The sequence below is a fragment of the Lepisma saccharinum genome, chromosome 3 (assembly GCF_977018435.1).
Source record: "Lepisma saccharinum chromosome 3, izLepSacc3.1, whole genome shotgun sequence".
Taxonomy (NCBI): domain Eukaryota; kingdom Metazoa; phylum Arthropoda; class Insecta; order Zygentoma; family Lepismatidae; genus Lepisma; species Lepisma saccharinum.
In genome coordinates this window covers 75,069,770-75,087,927 of record NC_139231.1, presented here as the reverse complement: position 1 = coordinate 75,087,927, position 18,158 = coordinate 75,069,770, and the positions used below count along the sequence as shown (strand labels likewise).

The 18,158-nt window shown below is 40.3% G+C and overlaps 1 protein-coding gene across 2 annotated transcripts in view; it reads right to left on the bottom strand.

Moving 5' to 3' along the window:
* The window catches only part of Atg14 (autophagy related protein 14), a 65,242-nt gene that overhangs the window by 25,036 nt on the left and 22,048 nt on the right, over positions 1-18,158 (bottom strand). The window contains exons 1-2 of one of the 2 annotated variants that reach the window (XM_083118833.1): positions 11,321-11,416; positions 1,220-1,325 (exon numbers count right to left, since the gene is read on the bottom strand). In XM_083118833.1, coding sequence (XP_082974959.1) covers positions 1,220-1,325; positions 11,321-11,400 — 186 coding nt within the window. In that variant the 5' untranslated portion in view covers positions 11,401-11,416. Of the gene's footprint in view, positions 1-1,219; positions 1,326-11,320; positions 11,417-18,158 lie in introns of those variants that run through there. The other variant, XM_083118832.1, reaches the window with a different exon arrangement.

Sequence of the window (18,158 nt, the reverse complement as noted above, 5' to 3'; positions counted from 1 at the left end):
GCATTCAAAGGATGTGACATAAATAAATAAAACGACACAGTTAATTAATTATGGTGTTTCATTATTTCTGTGACACGAAAATACATCAAATATCTTGGTTTCTTGAATGATCTGGAACTTCGGTTGTGTCCCACGGTCGCCATATGTCGATACAAACCATGATTTTCCAGAAATATTTCTAAGATATAACAATAAACTAGATAAAAAAAATACACTTTGTCAATCCAAGAATACGAACTCGCATACGCACCTCACACTGCTCTCGTTGAGGAGTTTGTGAAAGGCAGCGAAGAGAAGGACTTGGGGGAGGAAGTGACTTGGCAACATCCAGCCTGTTGACAGCATGCTCACCCTGCACGCCTCGCAGGATTGAAATGTGCTCGAGGGTGGGAGGAACTGGTTTCCAAAGAAAACCAGCGTGCTTTGATGCTGCCTGGGGATCCAAAGAACGAGGCAAGTATAAAAGCCACTTCACAGTGAAAGAGTACCAGTGTGGTGTGCAGGGGCATCCTTCAAGATGATCGGATCTTTTCTTTGGCGATGATGACATAAAATGCTTGCAAAGTGAATGCTAATCATTATAAAGAAACATTACAGGGCTTCTTTATTCCTAAACTTACAGGTCTTCCTGGAAATAGAAACTAAACTACAAGACAGCAAATATCACAGAGTATGTGTATCAATGTAAATCTGGTGTTCAATATTTCCTGAACATCTCATTTCGAGGTCTGGCAATATATGCTGGCCACAGAGGTCACCCAACCTCATCACTTGCAACCTTTCCCAACAGGGAAACTTAAATCTTGGGATGGAACAAGAGGTTGGAAGAATTCCTGTCCACAGCAGGCTCATGGAGTGTCCACAACAAAACGGAAGATGTCTTCCACAGGTCATACTCTGAAATGGAGTCTTGTTGCTGGACAATTGATTCACTTCAGCAAATGCTATTGTGTGCACTTCCCTATGAAGTATTTAATTACTACAATTTAGTCTTATTGAGCTCTCAAAACTGACTGATTCACTGGCAGGGCCACACCTTAAACGACAAATATGACCATTGCTAACTTTGTCACAGTTGAAATGCTAAAATTAACACATTCAGGAAAAATGAAAACATGTTTTGATTGTGCACAAATTACTAGAAATGGTAGAACAATATTTCAACCAGATGATAATTTTATGGACAATATTGGTAACAAATGACACTACTAGTACTTACCAACTGGTCAGCAGCTAGTTTTGTACACAGTTTTCCTTCACATTGTTCTTGTACTTTCAACCTCTCTTTCTTCAGTCTGAATAGTCGCAACTGTTTCTCTGCAAACCTGTAAAGTTTGAATGAATAGACAACCTATTAGATTCTGATATGTAAAGCAATTATCAAGAAAAATGAAACATATTTAATAAATAAGAATTCTTCTTTTAAAAAAAGGAGCCTGGAAAATTTTAATTAATTTTACTGTACTATTAATAGTTGTCTCCATACAGATGGACATACTGTAATGTGCCCCAAGTGGTTACAAGGACTTTAAGTGTTGAAACCAAATCTTTAAAGACTTCTGACGTTTTATTTTGTTTTAATTTAAGTCCTGCGTGGCTTGTGAATATTGTATTTATAATGTTTGTATGTTGCAACATGTTAATTAGTATCAAGCCCTGCAAGGCTTCTTAATTTTCTTGTAAACTTGTAATAACTGTATATTGCTTTGGTTAGCACACATTTATATTCAAAGTTAAGTTTTTATGTGCATAGCAATATGTCAAGTGCACTTAATTCCCCGGTTGGCCATCTGAGGTTGCGCTGCAGTCCCTATGCTCGTGCACATCCCTGCATGCATTCCACTGGGGATCCAGGCCCAGAAGAATCAGCGGAAAGAAAAGAGTTCCTGATACTACAATAGTTCCAGCAGAATCCCACCTAGCCTGCCCATACTGACTTCGGCTGATACCTTCAGACCGTCAGTCTGATACTCTGCTTTGGCCAGAGCATATCCTCGGACTCTTTTCCTTACCCTGTCCATATCAGATATGGCTGGTATGGACAGGGTAAGGACCTTTGTGTCTGATACTCAGCTTCGGCCAGAGCATACCCTTGGGCTCCTTAAACTGTCAGTCCCGGCTTTGGCTGTGAGCTGGTACCTTGGGGCATAAGTCTGATACTGAGCTATGGCTTGGGTGTACCCTCAGATGCCTCATTCCTCCTACAAGTACCATATCGACCCTCGACGAGTAAGGCCTGTGTGGACCCCATATGGACTATGACCCTAAAACAAAATTAGGTCCCTTTCCTCCCCAGGCACCTCACTGCAAGGAATAAATGAATGGGGACCCTCCTTTTGTCCAGACCAGGAGCTGAGGCATCGTCAAGTAAACTTTGCCTATTGACAGAAAGTATTATTGGAGTCCAGTGTAGTATACAATAGGTAACCGTGTGTGCTGCCATCTGTGAACGTTAAAATAGTGAACAGTGTATCTAAAAGGTAAAAATGGCCACGGTGGCTGTCGGTAACGCGTCTGACTACCATGCTAAAGGTCCCGGGTTCGATCCCCGGCCGGTTCAAATCCGGGAACTTTTCTAACGATGGAAGCGGCCCCGGCGCCCACCCAGCATCGAATAACATGGGTACCTGGGGGAAACCCTGGGGGGTAAGGGCGGTCAGGGGCATGATGCTGATCACATCACCCCCACTCACGACCGGATCAAGAAAGTGTTGGGCGTTACCCCCACACCCCCTATACGCCTTCATGGCATGGTGCTATGCCATGAAGTAGCACTTTACCTTTTTTTTTTATTATTATTTTTTTTTTACAGTGTATCTAAAAGACTGTGTTCAAGGTGCAATAAAATTATATTCCCAGCAAACCTTAAAGTTTGTTATGGAGTTTCAGTGCTACCGACTGGAAGAGTAGCATATGGGCAAACTTTTGTATTAAGACTAAGTACGATTGTTGCTGCAGGGTTGTGGTTTGACTCGAGAATGTTGCAAAAGTTGATTGGCGTCCAAAACGTGGGGCTCCATAGAACTGTGCATTGTGAAATTAAGTGAAGCTGACAGAGACTATGTATTGTGAAACCAATTTAACCAGGTAAAAACTATTAATTCGTCCATTCAGTTCACAAGATGTGTGTGTGAAATGTAAGACCTATGGACTGACTAGTGAAAGTGTAAGAACTGTACAATTATGGAGAAGGAATTTACTTCCATGAATTTAACAAGCAGAGGGAAGAAGACCATGGATTTGGAGTCTGGGTTTGGTTGCTGTGAAGTCCTGGTAGAAGAAACGGCATATTTCCAGTGTTGCCAATGCCAGTACAAAATTCACTGGAGCTGTGATGGAAAGATGAGGCTATCTTCCTGCTGTAGAGTTAAATACCAGACATGCGAATCTGCACCACAGGTCTCAAGTAGCGGAAACCGCAATATCAAAACCAAGTCCGCTGACCAACCTTCCATCAGACCTTTGGTTATTGGAATGGCTGATGAAAGATAAGGAAGACGGAAAGAAAGAGAAACTTGAAGAAGAAAAAGAGAAACAGGAGGATGAGAAACTGCACAAAAGAGAGGCAGTTCAGGTAGAAAAGTTAAGGAAAAATTAACTATTAGAACTTATATCCTTGATAAGAGTTTCAGGAGAAAAGAGAGAGCTAGGGAAAAAGATAAATTGAAGAGAAAAGAGAGCTAGAGAAAGAGAAAGAAACTTAGAAACTTTCGGAAATCTGATTGAGAGCCAAGAGGAAATAAGGAAGAGAGAGAAAGTGGAAGAAGAAGCCAAAAGAAGGAGAGAGAGAGAGAGTGGAAGTAGAGACAAAAAGAAAAGATGATCTAGTAGAACTTCGATCATTAATTGAGTCTCAAAACAAGGAAAGAAAGAAAGCAGAAGAGAAAATGGCTAATGAATTAGAAACTCTTAGAGCTATAATGGAGAGCCAAGAGAAGAGAGGAAGAGGAGGAAGAAGAGAACCGTGGGAATGAGCTGCAAGCACTCTTTGCCCAGAAGAGGACTGACTGACAGAGTAGAACGAATCCACCTCACTTGTCAGCAAGAGATAGAAAAAGTTGAGGAGAGTGTAAAAGAGGTACTGCATGAGAGAGTAGAACCTTTAACCCAGTGGCGCAGACAATTGGAAATTACAGTGGAGTCGATTGAGAAATCAGTCCAAAACTTGGGAGAGAAAACCGAATCAATCTAGAAAGTTGTGCAGGAGCAGAAGGAGGTAATGGAGTCAATGACCTCAACTTTGCGAAAGGATGTAGAGCTGGTAGTTGAAGAGAAGGTGAATACTCTTTGGGTAGAAACAAGGAAGCTTGAAGTATCTCTACGAAAGGAAATGCAAGATCAGACTGGAGCATTTGTCCAGAGAGTAAGTGAACTACAGGTTCAGTTCCAACGATTGCATGTACAGCAAGAACCCACTCTACATATTCATTCCAGCTCTTTTACTCCGGATAGAGATTTGAATCCGAATGCCACTCCTCATGAGCCGCCTAGGTTAGTTGAAAAACCCTATTCGCTGGCAACAGAATGAAGGTGGTTGACGGGAGAAAAAAGACCTAGAGATAATGATAGCTCAGATGGATCGTCACCTAGGAGAAGGCCAGCATTTAAGATGCCTAGAATGGTGGATATCACCCACATTCCTAAATTTAAAGGTGACATTGAAGCTCAGTCCGCTGAAAAATATCTTCGGGAGCTTAATGTCAGCTTTGAACTTATGCAGGTACCTGAACATTATAGGTTAGAGCTACTTCCTAGAGTCTTCACTGATAAAGCTGAACACTGGTTTACAGGAAACATGGATAGTTTCGTGAATTATGGTGACTTTTGTACCAGGTTCAAAGAAGAATTTGCTTCTGAGAAGGCTAAAGAGCGGCTGCTAACAGCTGTGAGAAACAGGAGGTATTCCAGACTTATCCACGAAAGCACGGTGAGCTTTGCCTCAAGCGTTTATGCTGCCTATAAGAATCTGAGTGATAACTTTAATGAGGGCGAAGTAGAATATGGATAATTTATATGACTGTCAAAATTTATTATTACATAGTCTTATATTTTCATTACAACTCGCTTCTTCCCAGTGATATGAAGGAACAATCAAAACTACATGACACTCCATTTAGAAAGAATATGATTTCATAAAGTTTTCTCTCTCAATCATGTGCAGCACTCTTGACTATATACAGGATGTCTCGCTATGAAATTTACCCAATTTTAGGTGCCTGGAAGAAGTTAACAGTTCAAGAAATGATGAATCAACATTCATGACAACAACAAGATTCTACCCGAAGTTAAATTTCACAACGTATTTGACATAAACAACGATATAGACAGTCACACAATGTAACGTATAAATTAAATAATAATTTATTAAGGGCCTCCCCCATGGTGCAGTGGCAGCGTCATTGCCTTGTAAGCAAGGGGTCCCAGGTTCGATATCCGGTGGAGGCAAAAGTAGTTCGGATCCCACTTTAAGTTGTAGGTCCAGTTCCGATTAGCCTTACTGTGCATAAAGTGGACTTCAAACACCAACTCAAAAACGAAATAATTTATTAATTTCCAGATGTTCCTGTATGTTATTGCCTGGCAAATAATTCATACATATTTTAAATTTAAAATGTCTAACATTTTATTTGAATAATGTTACAAAAATGTGAATAGTTCTTATTCCACTGTTCTTGGGACATGTTAATGCACACATTTATATCATTGCATGTGAACTCACAGTACACATAATTCAACCACGGTAGGCAGTGGCGTCTCGTCCCTTGGGGCTTCCGGGGCTTAGCCCCTAAAGAAAAACGGACGTATTGACGTAATTTTCAATCACCATAATACATAACTATCACACAATCTTTTAAAAGGCGATTTTTACCCACGTAAGTTCATCGTCTGCTGCAATGGATACGACAGCACTCCTAGCGGCATTGATGTCAGTTATCCGTCTCGGGGCTCGTTGCAGAGGAAGGCGTGGTCTACTCTACATGCTACAGTGAAGGTCACGTGCTAGCAGAGAGAACAAAGGGGGAGTGCAATGGGTTTGGGTGTTGATTCGGGGCTAGTTCCGTCGCGTCGCGTTCGTTCGATCCCGCGTGTTGTAGTGTAGCGTTGTGGTGGCTTTTATTCGCTATGAACAAAGTGCATTTCTTCTTGGCAACACCATTTCAGACATTGAGTGACCAAGAAAAACTTGTTGTTAAACAATTAGGTCCTGACCATCCGAGTGTTACATTAATACAAAAACACAAATCACAATCACGCTCTTTCAATCCAGACTGGTACAACAGAAAACCGTGGTTGACAGCTAGCGAGATCAAGAAAACTGTATTTTGTTTTAATTTTGTTTAATTTAAATGAGAACCAACGTTTGTAGAAAGGTACGTTTCACAGCAATACCTGTTTCTTTTGTAATTCATGTGAATGGTCATTATATTTTAAATTCTTTAAAAAAAATAAGTCCAATTTTGTAGTTTAGAGGAAGATAAATACCTGTTTTTTGTAATTCATATGAATTATTACCTTTTAAATACTTTTTTTAAAAAATAAGTCCAGTTTTGTAATCTAGAAGAAAAAAAATACCTATTTTTTGTAATTCATGTGAATTGTCATTATATTTTAAATTCTTTAAAAAATAAGCCCCACGCAAATTTGAGGCCACGAGACGCCACTGGCGGTAGGTTCATCTTGGGATCAAGATGCCCTGAGCTCGATTCTCAGTATGGGCAAGTTTAAGCAATTAGAAGGCTAAATCAAGAAACTGAGCAGTCTTTCTGTGTATAATGTGGGCAAATGAAACTTCAGACTTTCTTTTATTTATTATGACTTTTCTAGGCTCTGGATAATGATTGGAATTTGAATGCAACAGATGGAAAAGTGTTAGCCTCGTGTTGAAATTTGAGACGATACTGAGACTCACGGTCCAGTTGCAGACTTTACTGTATTTGACAAATTTATCTAAACAAAATTCACCTTACCACGCGACTTCTTCAGACATTCCATGCAGATATCTGCCTGGCTGTTCATAGATAAGTCATAAATTTGTTAATAGTCATTACTAGTGTCTGGGACTTCATAACATTTTTTTACTTGGCATCGAATCAAATACTGGGGTGAGATCTTCACGCATCTGATGAAAATCAGCCGAAATAGACTAAATTGATAAGGCACATTTAGACATATTTAACAAATTTAGCGTTCTTTTAATATATTTCTTGGTAACGTAGTCGCCTTCTAATCAAGGGGTCCCAGGTTCGATACCCGGTGGAGGCACATGGCACAGTGGTTCAGATCCCACTTTAAACTGTAGGTCCAGTCCCGATTAGCCTTCCTGTGCTTAAAGTGGACTAAAATAACAAATCAATCAACCAATCAACATATTTCTTGAATTTTCTCGTAATAAGACATACTTCTGTATAATTTCGTAATTGTCTTGTATATAATCGGTTATTTTATATTTTTCATACTTTTAACACAACGGATATTTATATTATCGATGGAAGGCTAAGGAAATTAGGGACAAAGAAATTCAAAGCAGATGACGTATTTTCTTACCAACTAGTACAGAACAACAATACCCCCACCCTTTTTTGTCCCGTCGATAACTCATAAACGTGCGAACATTATTGAGGAAAAATGTTCTCCATCATTCTTAGGTGGGCAGGAGAATTCAAGTGTTCTCATTTCTTTACCTATCTTTCGCTTCACACATCAATCAGTCAAAAGTAAAAATAACATTCGGTACATTAAAGCCCCTACTCTATCAGCAATTGAGTAGGGGGTTTCAAGATAACTTGTCTTTCTAGCCAGGTACCAAGGACACATCAGTGAGGTAATGACTAGGGATGGCCAGATCCGGATCCGAAATCCAGATCCGGTTGGTTCCGGATCATAAGGATCTGGATCCCGATTCTTTTCCCCGGAATTTTCAGATCCGGATCCAGATCCAGATTCTTTTCGGACCCGGAATTTTCAGATCCAGATCCGGATCCAGAACTTTCGGATCCGGATCCATTTTGCCATCCCACATGCGCTTCTTTGGAAAGTAAGAATGTGTTTATTACATATTGTTACCTGCTAATATACACACACACACACACACACATATATATATATATATATATATATATATATATATATATATATATATATAATATACATACACACACACACACACACACACACACACACACACACACACACATATATATATATATAGTGCGTGTGTGCGATTTGTAATTAATTAATACACTTACAAGGGAGGTCTAAGTCTCCCCCTTCGATTTCCATGAAACTTGGCAGGTGTATAGAGGGGGCCAAAGGAAGAAATACGTGTTTTTGTGTTTCAGCTAAAAAAAAAATAAAAAAAAAAGAAAGAAAAAAAATTGGGGGCAAAGCCCCCTCAAATGTCAAGATGAAGACAAATTGACATGGGGATCTGACTCCTGTGTGCCACTCCGATTTCCATGAAATTTGGCAGGTGTATGAAGGGGCCCAAAGGAAGAAGTATGTGTTTTTGTGTTTCAGCTAAAGAACGGTTCCCCCCCAAATATCAAGATGAGGAGAAATTGAAGTGGGGATCTGAACCCGAAACCACGTAAATATGGCATAGGAAGAAACAGGGGGCATAGGGCCCCTCTATACACCTGACAAATTTCTTGGAAATCGGAGTGCGACACAGGGGTCAGATGATCCCCACATCAATTTGTCCTCATCTTGATATTTGAGGTGGGTTTTGCCCCCTAAAACAGTTTTTTAGCTGAAACAAACAAACACGTATTTCTTCCTTTGGGCCCCTCTATACACCTGCAAAGTTTCATAAAAATCGGAGAGGGACACAGGGGTCAAATGCCCACTTAAATTTGTCCTCATTTTGACATTTGAGGGGGTTTGCCCCCTAAAACAGTTTTTTAGATGAAACAAAAAAAAACAAACACACACGTATTTCTTCCTTTGGGCCCCTCTATACACCTGCCAAGTTTCATGGAAATCGGAGGGACACAGGGGTCAGATCCTCACTTCAATTTTTCCTCATCTTGACATTTGAGAGGGGGGTTGCCCCCTAGAACAGATTTTTAGCCGAAAAAAAAAAGAAGTATTTCTTCCTTTGGGCCCCTCTATATATCTGCCAAGTTTCATGGAAATCAGAGGGGTACACTTAGATAACCTCCCTTGTTAGTCTTACACTTTGTAATTATATAACACTGCATATATTATAATGTTATGTTTTATTTTAATTTTTAAAACTGTAACTGTAGAACAATTGTATAATTTTTGTATAAACATTTCTATCTTGTTATATGTGTTAAAGGTTTCATCCTGGAATGGAATTTCTCACATTTATGTGTGTTTCCATTTCCAATACATTCGAATGAATACATATTCGTTTCAATGGCATTTACAAAATCACCTCTGACATTTTATGTTAAACAAGATTATTTTTGTGCTCGAGTGTGTTAGCCGATGCGTAGCAAAGTATTTTAGGAACAACACTTGAAAAAATCTTGTAGGACTAACTAATGAAAATTTTTTTTGTAATCGAAGATAATGATACCTTTTAAGGTGTGGTAATATTATAATGGGATTGAGATACGAAATTCTCGGATTCGGAACTTTCGGACCCGGATCCAGATCCCGAACTTTCGGATCCGGACCCGGAATTTTCGGAACCGGATCCAGATCCGAAACTTTCGGACCCGGATCCGCAACTTTTGGATCCGGATCTGTTTGAGGACTTTGCTCTGTACCAGACGAACGAAAACAAGTCTCTACACACGTAGTGACGAGAGACGGCTCCACTAATGAACACGTGAGAGGGTACGCGATTGCGTTGAGGGAAAAGTGATTACGGTTAACAGCATTCGCAGCTCGGGTACTGATTCGCTATTTGTAAGTGCATTGTGGAACGGAAACGTATTTAGTGTAACTTGATCTGACAAAAACATTTTAGGCTGTTTTTTAGAATATACGTATATAGTTAAAATCTGCCTTACAAAGTCGTGTTTGTGTATTGATTGTCTATATTTCCCAGAGCTGTAGGGACTGACAATTACGTTTTAGTTTCTACAAAAAGGTGTAAATCTGACACAACAGCAAATGAAACAGGATAATTGCAGTGAACATCACGATCTTTTAAGTATTTCCCACTACATTCTTCGGTTAAAGGGATTCTGACTTCATTTAATAGCCCAGCCCCACCCTAGTCGATCTTGCCTGGAAGATACTGACTTCTCGTATAATGAGCAATTTGAAAGTACTGTTGTGCATATTTTTGGCTTTAATTAATTACATATTTTTCTAACATATTATTAATTTTGTGACACATATTTCAATCTTTACGACTAAATTACATACATATTTTACAGTTTTATAGGACATAAAGTCCCGGGCCCTAGTCATTACTGCCGGTTTCGTTGGCTGAGCGCGTTAAGTGGTTGACTTTCGATCTCCCACCGAAGTCCGTGGATTAAAATTCCGGCGTGGGCATGGATATTGTTTGTGAGTGTCCATTCATAAATTTCATTCTCGTCGTCGCGGTTTGCCAAAGTGGAAGAAAAGCAAAGTTGGGTAACAAAAATACAATTACGATAATGATTACTAAGTCGAGAGTGTCCCCGATGGCGGCACATAGTAGTTCGGATCCCACTTTAAACTGTAGGTCCAGTCCCGATTAGAAAATCTGAACTTCAAGTGGACTTAAAAAAAAAAAGAAGAAAAAACACGCTAAGTCGTGAAACTGTGCTAGGTGGTTGCATATATTCAGCATAATAATATGCGAGACTCGACACAGAGTTATTTACAACTAGATACCAAGATTCTGGAAACCCGCCAGTGGCAGGGACTCGAACAAGAACCCTGGAAGCGAGATCGTCACCATTCCAATCACTCTCGGTCTAGACGCCAGATACTCTTTAACATACACTCATGCAATCCCAGGGTATACGTGGTATATAGTGACTTCCCACAGGATCACACTCCTTTCGTCAGGACAAACATTGAATTTCTATTTCACGTCGTTTTTCTATATATTATTTAGTTAATCGCGAAGATGAGGAAGAATTTTGGAAGTAACAATAGATAAAAGGTTCGAACATGGGACTTCGTAGAGCGTTACGATGACCCTTGCACCGCATAGGGCAACGACGACATTACGACAAACTTTGTTGATAACAGCGTCAGTTGCCGTGCGCGCTCACCGTTTTGATTCTGATCTCAAACCTGAATGATCTGTGTTCGAGCCCCTAGGTTGTTCCTCCATCATGCTTCCCAGACGTAAATAACCAGTCAAAAATAAAACTACGTGACTAAAAAAATGATCAGAGCTACTTACTCAGTCCAACGATGCGAACTGAATCCAGACAATTGAGCAGACTGCAAACACACGCCACACTCGGCAGTTGGACCAGACATTTCGTCCGTTCGCTGCTTGTCGCCACATAATGCTAAAGCCATGCTCTCGCCAGAGACACTAGAACAGATCACTAAAAAGCGGAAACGAAGTAACCAATGCAACTTGGTGCGAGCTAAACGACCTTTCTGTCCAGTCTCCAACCTTCGCTTGGAAAAGATCCAGGTGCGTGCTCGAGTCTACGAACAGCTGACGCAGGAAAAACAAAAATACTCCTCGGAGCCGGCCAGTCTCCTTCCTAGTCTACACCACTGCATTTCGGTTAGGACTCACGTGAATGAGGGGTGAATATGCACGACTTCGAGGCATGACAGGCGGGTGACTGAACTCTTCATCAGTCATAAACACGTTAGTGATGTTATGTCGACGGAAACAAAAACACCTACACCTTGGGGGCGAGACAGGTAAAATTCCGTAAACTAGTTTTCCAAAAAAATATATACGCGACCACCAAGCAAGCTGTCAAATATCAATTTACTAAAAATAGCCCCTCAAGGGGAACCGTTTTAGTGACATCGTGGACAATGGCCCTTGTGTTGGATTCATACCAATGTGAATGTCTTATAATCAAGGTTGGCTACATCAGGAAAGTGTAATGTGGCGCGTGGCGTCAACTTTTTTTCTTCTTGGCGGAGAGAGGTCAGTGAGCAGTTCGAGATATTTACAGAATACGGATTATGTAACAAAACTCGAACATACAATTAATTAGTATGGGATGGAAAAGTGATACAGATCTGTTTAGATATCGTATTCGTACTTAATATGCCTTATGTTCATCCAATCCCATGCAGCTGCTCGGAGAGCGCAAGTATTCAACATCCGCGTTCATTTCTTTATTTTTCTTATTTGGCGTCCCTTTTCCGCCACTTTTGGCTAATCGTAACGATGAGGATGAGTAATGATATGATGAAGGGTCACTCACAAAGAACACCCATACCCAAGCAAACGTTAGTTGATAAACTGGCACTGCACTGACAATACATGAAAAACAAAAATCTTTGTTTTGGGACACTTCTTTTACTGAGTAATTTTAAAATCAAAACAGCCACATTATACTGACGTTGACGTTCATAATCTGGAATTATTATTATTATTATGGCATTTGCAAAAATTATGTTTCCGAAGCTGGTTCGCTGGTTCTATTTTAAGGTAGGATTTTCTCTTGCAAAATTATGAAATTTATATAAAAATCAATGCAAATGCCCCTTTAAAAATATGCCTTATTTTACTACTAATATATTCAAAAACACTAAATTTTATAAATACATTTCTTTGACATTTGTTGCAAATTGTATTTGTATAAAACATTTTTCTGCTTCTTGATTGAAACACTGTTAAAATGAATAAAATCTTTTGATGAATGTTATTTCAGTTTTTGTTTTAAGTCCACTTTATGCACAGAAGGGTCTAATCGGGATTGGACCTACTGCTTAAAGCTGGATCCGGAACCACTATTTGTCTCCACCAGGTATCGAATCCGGGACCCCTTGATTGAAAGGCGACGACGTTACCATTGCGTCATCGGGGTGACTCCATTTAACTATAGGTCCAGATTAGCCTACTGAGCATAAAGTAGACTTACAAACTTTTCGTTAGCAATTTTTTTTCCAGTGGTATTGCAATGTGTTTTAAAATAAGACTCCTTGTCATGATGCCCTGGCATCTCTTCAATCTCCCAAAGAGCAGTGAGTGTTGTTCGTTCACCCTGTGCTTAACTTAGGGAATAGCTTCATGCAAGTTATTCTCGGGAAAATATAAAAATAGCTTCAGTGGGCAGCGATGTTGACGGAAAACATGCAACGGCAAGGTTAAATGGTCGCATCTAATTCGTCCAAGATACAGATTACAAACATGGATACTACGTAGAATTTTCAGCGAAAAATGCTGGTTCGACCAGGACTTGAACCCGGGTCTCTGGCATACAGTGTCATTGATGTACCACTACTGAGCTCCCAAGCCGGCTTGACTTTTCGCTGTTGGTCTTGAAACACTGTAGACGCCAGAGACTCGGGTTCGAGTCCTGGTCGAGTCTGCATTTTTCGCTGAAAATTCTACGTAGTACTTAATTAATTAAGGAAAAAAAAGAATTGACAGTACTGGGGGGCAGTCACTTTTTTCGTTTTCTTTTTTTAATCTAGGGTCTACAACAGGCAGTCCGAAGTGATATTCGAGGCAAACAGTGTTGACGAGTCTTGTAACGAGGGAGCCCTATGGAGTCGACCGGTGGCACAGTTTACATACATTTACAAAATAATTAGAGGGACACCTTTAGAAAGTGATTTATTTCATAAACTATTTCGTTGTAAGGGAAAACGCAAGTACATTTTAGTACACGAATCTTTCATTGTCAACGAACAGAAATGCAATTTACTTGCCACTTGAAGTATTCCAATTACAAACGAAAGTGTGTGCCATGGTGCTAAACCAAACTGAAACGTCCTTACAATGAGACACTAGTTCTTGATGAAACACTACTTTAGTAGTTTGTATGTCCACCATTTGCCACCAATACTGCCGCACACATTCGAGGCATGCTTCTTACAAGCCTCCTGATGTCCCCTTGAGGAAAGCTGTCCCATTCCTTGTTAAGGGCCACTTCCAGTTCCTGTAGTGTCTGGGGGTTCTTGGCCGATTGTGGACACTTCTACCCAAGAAATCCCAGATGTGTTCAATCGGGTTTAAATCTTAGCTGTTGGCAGGCCAATCCATTGTCCGAATATCGAGGTCTTATAGGACATTCCTTATGACCACTGCAGTATGTGCCGTAGCATTATCGTGTTGCAGCAGAAACTCTGGGCCTCCACCCACTGCAATAGGCATCACATGATCCAGCACAACCTCTGCAATGTACCTGTCTGCATTAAGTCGGCCTCTGATGATGACAAGGTTCATTCTGTTGTCTTAAACTGATGCCACCCCCAGACCGTTATCGAGCCGGCTCCAAATCTGTCGCGTTCTAGGACTGCTGCATTTGTAAGACGCTCGCCAGTGCGACGATGAACACGCACCCGTCCATCACAGTTTGTTAGGCGGAAACGAGACTCGTCGGTAAACAATACATTCCTCCAATGACGAAGTTGCCAGTTTCTGTGCGCTTGATCAAACACTGCTCGACGTCTCCTATGATCAGCTTCAAGTCTTATTGTCTGCAGGGGCCTTATTGATAGCAGACTCACTTCCCTAAGCCCATTTCTTACAGTCTGAGTACTTACTTTTACTCCAGTAGCGGTCCGAAGATCATTTTTATGATCCTGAGCAGTTGCAGTACGGCGTCGAAGAGCACAATGTTTCAAATAAAGGTCCTCTCGTGCTGATGTCTTCCATTTTCGACCTCGCCATGGTCTTCTTTTGTAACTGCCTGTTTCTCTGTACCTCTTGTAAGCTCTGTCGATCACAGAAGGGGCCACATTAAACTCAGCCGCCACTGTTCTCATAGACCTCCCCCTTCCAACATTGTAACTGCTCAGATGCCGCATGATGACTGACCAGTTCTACCCACACCAAAGAATCGTGTACACGAACATACGCCCCCAAGACTGTGCTTGACGTATGGACCTTTCCTGCGCTGCCTCTTTCATTTTGCTCCGTTCTTGCTACGTTTTCTATCTGTAACCGTCGAATGTTTTCTGATTTCTGCAATGACAATAGTGTCCCTCTAATTGTTTAATGACCGATGGATTATTTAATTTGATTCTGCACATTTTTCCAACTGTTTTCTAGAGTGATTTTTAAAAGTTCCAAATAGCTTTTATATTCTTTATAAATAAAATAGAATAACTATGCATTTCAGCACGCTAACTGTATGGAATGTTAAAAATAATGATAAAAAGTTGTGCTCGATATTCACTCAGCTGATGGATCGAGTGGAAGCCTCTCGCCAAGAGTACGATAATGATGATGATAATAAAATCTGGAATAAAATTGGTTAATTTTTATCAGCTTATAATACACTCCAACAACGTCACATGGTATCTGTCTGGTGGACGTTCTCGTCTTTTCGCCGACATATGCCACCGTGCCTATCACCTATTGTCTAATATAATGTACTATTCCAAACTTCTTGTGAGAAGTGTAGTCAATATTATACAATAAACATAACTATGATAGTTATTATTATTGTTATTATTTCTACTGCTCAACTTTTGCCAATGGCCTGACTTGACTCCTCTCCCCTAGAAAAATTCTGTCACGCAATAGCATCGAGGCACAAAGTGTGGTAAAGCTGCAAACATAGCTCCAAGCCACTGAGGAGACAAAACTGTCGTGTACTCATGGCGATTCGAGATGCACGCGAGAGCATCGAATACGTACAGTGTGCGATAAGAGAGAAGGAAAGAAACCAGTTACGTTCTGCAAGAGAAGCTCACTTAGATTACACATTATTATTCAATGGTCAATGGTCCAAAATAATTATTTATATGAAATTCACTTCATTTCGAAATTCATAGTGACTTCAGGGTCACCCTGTATTACAAACTGGAAGGGGACAGCAATTTGTGAAGTTGCACTGATGCGTGAAGGAGGGAATTGATCTCTGGCAATTTGCCTGAGTGGCCCACCAGTTCGGGACAAGCGAGACATGTGCTTTTCGCAAGGGAGCCGACCTAGGAAATGTGTCCCTGAACGTGGGCTGAGCCAATTCGGCCACAGCTCTGTTTTTCGTTTCCCCGACGTATTTTGACTTCTACGCAGCAACAAATTCCCGATTTAATCCATCCTGATGAAAACTCGAAGGCCAACAGGAAATCATTTTCAGGGTGAGTTAAATCCTGAAGTGTGGAAGAAAGAGAGGACACACAAGGAGAGGAGAAGTAGTGAGAAGAAAGAAAAATCATTGAAGGGGAGATGAGGAAAACGAGAGGAGAGGAGGAGACGAGAAGAGGGAAGTGGAGAGTAGAGTAAAAGAGAAGAATAAAAAGAAGAGGAGAAGAGTGCAATGGAGTCGCAAATCTAATACAAGAGAGGAGATAATAGGAGTGGGATGGAGACAAGATGAGAAAAAAGTAGGGAAGGCGATATGAGATAAAAGCAGAGGAGAAGGGAGGGAAAGAAGAGAAGAACAGAAGGGACTGGAGACGAGAGGAGGGAAGAGGTAGTTGCAGAAAATATCGTCTCGGCGTCAAGAATTAATGCATTGATCAAATTATCGACATGAAACATTCACTAACATTTTGAAATGTATTTGAGAATGTATTAGATCGGTGCGGAATGCCTTTTGGCTGAGTACAGAGTAAGATAAAATCTTCCACGTAAGATCTTTGATTTTACCTGCGATTATATCACTGAAAACATGAATGTAATTTTAATATTTATAAGAATTATCGAACTTTTCTCCACTTCTCGGTTCGTTGAAATGGAGATTTTGTAATTTATTATTTCCCCTCCCCCATCGTTGATCCCAAACTGAATCATTTCGTTTCCCACGGCGTACACAATTATCGTTAGAGTATCATAATTCACGCTCTTATGCATGAAAAACGTGTGTCAATTCATTTATATGCAGAACAATGGAACCACTTTCCTCTGCTATTACAAATAATGTCAACATGCTCTTCATTAATAAAAAGATAATAAAAAAAATAACTGCTCGTAAGGAGACTCGAACCTGGGACCACTAGCAGCTAAATCGAGAACTCTAACCACTACACCACGCCCTTTCCTTCCGTTGCAACAACAATTTTTAAGTATCCACTGCACGTTTCTCCTCTTCTCTTCGTTCTTCTCTTTTTCACTCTTTTACTCTACTCTCCACTCCCCTCTTCTCGTCTCGTCTCCTCCTCTCCTCTCCAAACTCCTCTTACTCCATTTTCCTCATCTCTCCTCCAATGTTTTTCCTTCCTCCTTATTATTTCTTCTATACACTTCTGCCCTCTATTATCTTCCCTCCTTTACTTTTCCTCTTCCCCTTATTCTGTTCTCCTCTCTTTTGTCCCCTTCCGTTTCCTCTCTCCTCTTTTCTTTGCGTAGACTCGTCAGCAATGAGGTCCTACAAAATTGATCTTCTTACTTTCAGGAAGTATTTCTCATTTGCAACAAATGTAATACTCATAATTTTTTCTAGTTTTATACAATAATACTTAGATTCATTTCTTTCGCGTATTTCATAAATATCTATTGTGCATGTGGCAACCCTGAGATTGAGCCTAACTCTACACGCAACCCACCAACGTCTTGTGTAAATTAGGTTGCCTAGTTTAAAATGTCGTTGTCCTAAAACTTTTGAGAGACACTGTACCTGCAGGGGGCAATTATCGCCCAGAACTTCAAATTTGATAAAGAAGGTTAATTGAGACTGGGCCTATAGCTTTAAGTGGGTTCCGAACCACTATGTGGCTCCACTGGGTATCGAACCCCTTGACCACAAGGCAACGACGATACCACTACACCATCGGGGAGGCACAAAAGTTGTAAATGATATAATGCAATGGCGTGCCGTGAAATTATTTGCAGCCTATTAAATTAATATTGATTTCAGCCTGCAAAAAAATTGGGATCCAAAAATATCCTTGCTCGCTTCGATCGCATTTTATGTTTGTTCACTGTAATGCATTGGAAATCACCAGACAGGGAAATACGACTTGTCTTAATTGATTTTGTTTTAAATGCATGACAATTGTTTGGAGGAAAGGGAGCATGCACATTTGAGAGACAATTTATATATGTGGAACATATATCATAGACCAATGTATCAGGTTATACATTGGTCTATGCATATATCGTGCATGAAAGTTCTGTTAATGTAAAAAAGAATTATATTTGA